Genomic DNA, 7,811 nt, shown 5'->3' on the forward strand with positions numbered 1-7,811 from the left:
AATAGGAAACGCAATCGTGTAGGCTAGTATCTCCAACTTATTAGGCCTATAATGTCCCAAGATCTTACACACAGCTTCCAGATCAGCTCTAAATACTTTGACGAAACTGTGCATATTTCTGATCACGTGATATAGTAAGGGGAACCGTGAAGTCCCTCCCCACTAAACCAAAACACACTCCAGCCACGGTACACGTGGTTCACTGTATCAATTTAATTAGACGATCCGGACTCTAGCTGTCAGTTGTAAAACTCATAAACCTCGTAGAACAAAGTGTGCGTAGTTGAGTGAATATGACGAAATTGTGTTCGACGCCTTACTGAGTTAATATTCCCCTGTGTGCCAACCAACGGGAATCACCTACGAATTTTAGAAGTTTATTTAGCATTTGGTTCTACACACAGGATCAGAGCCCTTGCACAGGATGCTTGCACGCGCCATTGCGTGACGATGCACTACGACTAAACACCGGTGTAACAAAATGTTTGGACGTAATTTTGTTTTCAGTGTGTAATATCGATTTCCGCAACATTGAAGATAAATTCTATTTGCATTTAGAGCCAGGAATGTTATGTCCAATGTCATTCTGGTCGAGCCAGCATTTGACAGAAGGCGGAAGTGCACAATGCACGAGAGTTCTGTTCGCAAACAGTAGGGGGAGAGAGCGAGAAAGAGAAATGGCGCCTGGATATTACATCCATAGACAGTAACAAGAGTGAGAGACCGTCAGAAGCGAGCACTGACAGAACACAGAGACGACTCGAATCATGGTGAATACAAGGAAGAGCTCAAAGACCCCGACAAGCAGTCCTTTCATCTCCTCCAGGACAAGGTCCTCTGCAAGAAACACCCCCAGCGCAGAAGGAGCCAAATATGTAAGAGCCGGTTTCTTTTCTTCAGTGCCCGGGTAGCCCGCTAGCTCGTTAGCTGAACAGCTCATGTTTGGCCTGAAGATTGGTGCCTCGGTGGTACCTCTTTTGTTCTTGAGCACCGGTGAGGGATGATACTCCCCGACACCAGCGTACACACAAGCAGCGCTACAGGTCTTGTAGTGATCTGACATGTTAGTTAAATGCCCCATCACGAATTCTGTACAACTAGGTTAGCTCACTGGCTAACGAGCTAGTTAAATGAACATGTAGCTAACCCAGTAACCCAAGTTCTTTGTGTTGTTTCTTGTTGACCGGTGAGAGAGGCTAGGCGCTGCGCTAAGTCGGCAGCACTTTTGTGAAGTGCCACCGCACAGCTGACAGCGACCAGTCACGAACAAAAGACACGGTTATTCGTTTTAGTACTGACGATTGTCAAGTGTCACTGAAGCTTCATAACATAGATGAATCCTGTCTAGGTCAGTGGGGGAAGGGAGTTCAGTTGCCACAGACCCCTTGTGGTTCCACCAGACATTGTGCTTCATTTAGGAAGTTGTACTCGGTGAACTTTTTTGTTGTTGTGGAAAAATAAATCAGTTTGGGCGCATGTCCATGCACGCTATTTGTACACCCAACGGGCCGCGGTCTTTGCCATGCATCGTTTTGTTATTGTGTGACATGTCTGTTTTGTTCTCTAAAAGAGGTCCGCGTGTCGCCACATTGGCATAATGTTGATAACACGCATGGCTAGATTACTGGTTCTAGATGACCGCTGCACACTACGCCTTCGCCGATTGTAGCAAAACAGAATTTTCGACGAAATAAGGATGCATTTTTTTTTGCTTTCCCGGTGTGATGCAAGCGTGACATAACCTCGGTGTAAGGAAGCGAAACACTGTTTTTCTTTGCACGTACAACAACTAGCTGTTGTTATTCCTGTGGTATCATATCCAAACAAAAGACGTCCACATCTGTCACATTTTGAGCCTAGTCTTCCACTTGTTCAAGCTGGCATTGGCGTTGAATTGTTTTGTATTGTGGATTGAGCGACATTGCCTTTGTCTGTGCTCGTGAATGCGAGTGAAGCAAAAGTTTGAACTTTTTTCCCCTGAATGTGGCCGAGGGTCTTTTTTCCTGTAAGGGGATTGATACTCCCAACTGAGTTCGCTCCCGGACGTGCGGTCCCAGGTGTTTCTATCACTCCCGGACGTGCGGTCCCACCCGATTATATTTCACGTATTATCATATACTGCCACATACAAGCAATTTAGGGTTAGGTTTAGGGTTAGGGTTAGGGTTAGGTTTAGGGTTAGGGTTAAGGTTAGGGTTAGGTTTAGGGTTAGGGTTAGAAACAAAAAACTAACATCAACAAGATAACTGGCTCCGTCATATGGCGGTGGTACCGATAGTCTGGCTAGTGGGAGCGAGATGAAATGGGAGCGTCCTGAGATGGGAGCGTCAATCTGGGAATCCTTTTTTCCTGTGTGCGCGCGTGCATGTGGTGGCGTGCGCAGGCAGATCTTGTGTTGATGTTTTTGTGTGTTGTCCTTCTTGCCTGAAAACTGTCGGTGAAGATGAACAGTTTGTTTTGTTTTTGAGTTGTGTGGATCGTGTTTGAGTTGTTTGGAGTTGTTTACCTCGACGACTGTTACGGCTAAAAAGAAATTGATACCTGTTGAACTTGAACTATTGGATCAGCAAGTCTCTGATTTTTTTTTGGTCATGATAACAGTGTGAGGTTAACATTGATCTTCCATGCAGCTTCATGCCTCCGTTCTGCGTCTTTGTTTCATGATGCTTTGCTTATTATGTCTGGGTTTTCATTGCCACGTCGGGTCACGTAAAGCATGCAACTTTACAGATCAAACAATTTTAAGCTACAGATTTGGGGATGACTTGTTGCACACGTTGGTAGATACTTTGGCTTGGCGAGAAAAAAATATTGCACAAGAGCCAAGCAAGTCATTGTCTCTGGTTGTTAGCCAGCTGTAGTGACCTTGGAAGCCAGCCAGCTATTTAATTGTATTGATCCCTAGACTATTATATGTAGACTGTTCTATTCACTTATCATTGCCATGTAATACACAAATGGACAATTTTTGATTCAATGCCTATTTGGATTTTGGATCACTGTGGGCTCCTGAGAGTGATCGTCAAGGTGTATCCTATTGTGGAGACACTTTGCCGATGACACCTGTACTGGTTTACAGACTAAATATGACATTATTATTACATTTCACTTATCTGGCGCTTTCATTTCGTTCAAAGCGACTTACAGTTATTATTTGTCAGGGTATTGGTTACAGTCCCTGGAGCAATGTGGGGTTAGGTGCCTTGCTCAAGGGCACTTCAGCCATGGAGATGTAGGGAGAGGTCAGGGGAGGGGGATTCGAACCTGCAACCCCCAGATTGAAAGACCTCTCTAACCAATAGTCTTGCTTGACACTGACAGTGGTAAGGTTTGAGAGGTTTGGTCTTCCAGGTGGTAACTTTTTTGACCGAAAAAACTGTCCGAGACGTTGTTTGTGTATATAAAATTCAGCATGATGGACAAGAGTGTGCGATATCTTCCCCTCTGAAGTCAACTATTACCCGCTAGCTGCACCTCGAAACCTAGTTTGGTATACGTTGGTTTTCCTCCTCCAACTTTTTTGACAAACCTGTTCCAACATCAGTATCCTTTTAGGTATAATGTGGTGTTGTATAGAAGTGACATTGGGTCCAAAAGGTTTTCTATGTCCAGAATACATTGCTTTCTCTGGACCTGTTTTCAGGCCGACCAGAGCGGTGGAGGTGCCGGTTCCCGCACCAGTACGTTTGGAACTAAAGTGCTTAGCTGCGAACCTCCTGCGCTCATAGAAGGCTCTGAACTTTTCAAAGGTGACCATTCGTTACCCGCATGAACCTTCTGATTTCTTCGTTGTCGTCATGGTTCGCAGAGGAAAAACCAAGTTTTTATCGGTTTGTATCATGAACCAACTTTCCGCTTCCTGAATGCTCAGAATTGTGGCGTGTTCAAGATTAGGCGGGGGAAACTGGCACCGTCACTGTTCTCTGTTGGTCTGCATGCGCCTTGGGTAGTTATGCTATGGGGTGGTTCGGTTGTCAACTCATTCCCAACACCACCAGGTGGTTGCAGAATGTTGTGAATACCCAACATCCTCCCCCATCCTCCTCAATGACAGAGGTGCCACTACTCCCTCTACAAGGTTCCCTTTGGTCCGCCAGTAGGCCTGTCCCCTTGTATGGGTGAGGCATAAATGGAATTTAGCTTTGTGTGTTTTCTGCTGTGGTGCGCTGCACTCTGTCACAGTGACTACGTGAGTTACCCAGTGCATCTTTCTTTCAGGTGTTATTAAGTCACTTACCAGCCCGACCATGTCAACTAGGCCATAAGTGCTCTACAACTATGATTGTTGTCATAAATTCTGCTAATAAGGGCCAGATGAATATTGACCAGTGACATGGCATGTGTCTGCTCTGAGATTCAACTAACGAATGGCAAACCAAGTTTGAGAACCATCTAAAAAGTCTACAACTGCTCTGTTTTCAGATTTTGTCTACTCTGGTCTATGTTGCCTCCATTTGAACTCTTGCAGTTGAGGACACCTCAGGACACAAGGCAGTGTTTACGCAACGCTGACTAATTGAGTTTGTGCAAATGATTTGTCCACCTTAGTGTTATTCCCCACGGCAAGATGACACATGTCCCGCATAGTAAAACAGAATTAGTGATTTCCTAGTATCTGATTTTTGATCCAGTGCTTGGCGCGTGTCTCTATGAGGTTCATAGGCCAACAGAGCATTAAATATATTGAATTGCATCTAGCTGCTGCTTTTTTGGCCTGGGGCAATATGGGGCTAGAGGCTCAGGATCCCAAAGGTGTGAATGCAGGAGAGCAGTGATTATGAGTTCACTGCCAGATTTCTCACTGGGGTGACATTTGAACATTCAAACCTGCAACCCTCTGAACTTAATAGAATAATCGTGAGGACAAAATTCACCTACAGCTAACTTCCATGATTTAAACAGGGCTTATTAATGTTGTTTACCAACTCCGCTCCACTTGACTTGGTACATTGATTTTATCACTGGTTGTTTCAACCAGGCATTTTTGTGACGTGCTGATGGTGAACACACACACACACACACACACACACACACACACACACACACACACACACACACACACACACACCGTGTACATGCTGCACACCAATTTTAGAGAAATGAAGCATCTCATCCTCTTGGGACCTGTTGTATTAGAATTCCCTTTGGTGTTATTGACACCTTGGATACAAATTGATCAACCCGCCTTGCTGCATGTCAAGTCTAGCATTACTCCTATTTATATTACAGTCACATCTGAATATGGATGCTGAGGGCCTCAAGCTACCCAACTTTTTATGTTATGTGATAGACCTTTACTGATCAAGGATATTCCTTGACCATCTTAAATTTACCTGCACTGATTTTTCAAGTTAATTACAGAATCAAAATCTGGTAATTTCAAGGCAATGAATAAACTGTTTACCACTAAACAGGGGTCCGTTTCTCGATTCTTGTCGTTGCTAACCATCTTAAGACCGTCTTACCGTTCCCTTGGATTTAGTGGTGAGCGTCGCTGTCGAGAGAGAGTTGAGTCGCTCGTACGAAGGACTTTGCTAACGACGATAGCAAAGGCGCTTTTGAGAAACGGACCCCAAGACTGTGCGTAGTACTAGCTGTGAACTACAACACACTTGTCAAACATGGTGTAACATGTTTTGTTGAGAATGTCTTCTCCATGTGGTTGAACGGATTGTGCTGATAAATAAACTATGTTTCAGTGTACTAGTGAAGTTCACATGTCAACAAAAACCTGAAGCATTGTGGCATTGTAATGTTGTGGCATAATATTGGTTAGTATGACATGAATGTATTCAATCTTTTTTGAATGAGTTCATTTTTTGAAGTTGTTTTATGAATGGAAGCAAGGCAAAAGTAAAAGTAAAAGCAAAAGTAGTCACCCTCTACTACGGCAGTTGAGCAGAGATTCTTTAAGTATATAGAGATATGCCAATGTAATAGGTTGCTATGGGCACCTAACATGACCAGGTTCCGGTCTGCCTAAAGGGGCGTGTCATAATACTCCTAGCATTGAATAGAACAGTCCTTAGGTCTGCCTAAAGGGGGATTTCCCCCCTCCCCCTTGCAATAATAGAACCCGGAAACAATGGGCCAATGGAGCCTCTCTCTCTCTACTCTCTCTGGTTAAAGTGCCAGAACATTGGCCTTGGCTGTGGCCCAAACGGCTGAGGCACCACCCTGTTACACCCTGTTCCATTTACCATTCATGTCCTGGACCCAGGTCCGGTTCTAGCCTGAGGTCCATCTACCACTACTTTTCTGTCATCCTCTTCATTGTTGTATCTCAAATAAAGGCATTAAAAGCCAAAAAAAGAAAGTTCCAGAACACTTCTTTATGTCATCAAGGAATGACTTGAGGATAACCAGAGGAGCCCTGCATTGTCAGAGCCAGGGTGCTGAGCACAAGTCTGCCGGGCAACCCTGCACAGACCCGGAAGCCTGCGGGAGCTGGAGTAGTGCTGGCCATAGGAATGGCACTGGCTTCCAAGGGCCCCGGCTATGCCAGGCTTACAAGACCATGCCCACTACAAGGGCTATGCCAGGCTTACAAGACCATGCCCATGACAAGGGCTATGCCAGGCTTACAAGACCATGCCCATGACAAGGACTATGCCAAGCTTACAGGAGCCTGGAGTGTTGGGCTCTTTCAGACCTACCTGCAGTGTAGTATCTGCTGCTTTGGGCTACACTAGTGGTCAGAAATGCTGGAGGTATGAAGGCACCCTTTCGAAAAATCTAGGAAGCTGAGGTCACTTTAGAAGGCGAAAAGGTGTGTTTGTGTGTGCATTAGAGCTGTAACGATATTGTATCGAACCGAGAAATCGTGATACACAGAGTCACGATACTGTTTCGTGATACAAGGAGGCAGTATCGTGATACGCCTTTTCTAAGTTTTATTACCCATTAGTCCAGAAAACAGCCTTATGATTTGATGTGATAGTGTTTCCAAACTTCAGTGGAGATACATTTCAGAAATCGTGCGATGTATCGAACCGTAGCTCAAAAATCGTGATACGAACCGAATCGTGAGTTGAGTGTATCGTTACAGCCCTAGTGTGCATTATACGCTTTCCTTTTTTAATATTGTTAAAAAACATTTTTTTGTTCTGTTGTCAGTTTTTACCTCACAATGTGCAGATACACCACTTAGGCACTCCTAAGACTAGGATGCATTTCTCGAAACCATAGTTGCTACTTACATTAGCTACTTTGTTGTTTGCAATGCAATTTCCCATCTGGAACTACCAAAGTTGCTAACGGGCTAAAACTTTAGAGAAACGCACCCCAGAAATGCTGGAGGTATGAAGGCACCCTTACAGACCCCTAGGAAACTGTGGTCACTTTAGAAGACTACAAGCTGTGTTTGTGTGTGCATTATAAGCTGTCCTTTTACATTATTGATAATAATAATAATAATAATAATAACTTGGTTTTATATAGCGCCTTTCAAGGAACCCAAGGTCGCTTTACATTGGGGGGGCGGGGGCGGGGGGCGGGTTTGAAGGGGCAGGGGATGGGCCAGTGAAGTTAAAGTCCATATGCCTCTGTGAATAGATGTGATTTCAGGTGCTTCTTGAACGTAGCCAGTGTGGGGGCCAAACATGAGTGTTTGGAACAGCCAGTGTTTTGTTGTCAGGTCAGTTTTTACCTGTCACAATGTGCAAATACACCACTTGGGCACTCTCAAGACTGTTAAGTTAGATTACTTTAAAAAGCAGCATGGAATGGAGCCATAGACCTCTCTTAGTAGGATGGCCACCCCTCACCCTGTGCTGGCGAGAGGAATGAAGTGTGTACGTGGGTAGTAGCAT

The 7,811-nt window shown here is 44.7% G+C and overlaps 1 protein-coding gene across 1 annotated transcript in view; it reads left to right on the forward strand.

Annotated features, from left to right (window-relative positions):
* Nucleotides 1-232: 232 nt before the first annotated feature.
* The window catches only part of atad2b (ATPase family AAA domain containing 2B), a 139,409-nt gene continuing 131,830 nt past the window's right edge, over nucleotides 233-7,811 (forward strand). The window contains exon 1 of the mRNA XM_063223422.1: nucleotides 233-875. Coding sequence (XP_063079492.1) covers nucleotides 768-875 — 108 coding nt within the window. The 5' untranslated portion in view covers nucleotides 233-767. The remainder of the gene's footprint in view (nucleotides 876-7,811) is intronic.

Source organism: Engraulis encrasicolus, chromosome 18 (assembly GCF_034702125.1).
Source record: "Engraulis encrasicolus isolate BLACKSEA-1 chromosome 18, IST_EnEncr_1.0, whole genome shotgun sequence".
In the NCBI taxonomy this organism is placed as follows: domain Eukaryota; kingdom Metazoa; phylum Chordata; class Actinopteri; order Clupeiformes; family Engraulidae; genus Engraulis; species Engraulis encrasicolus.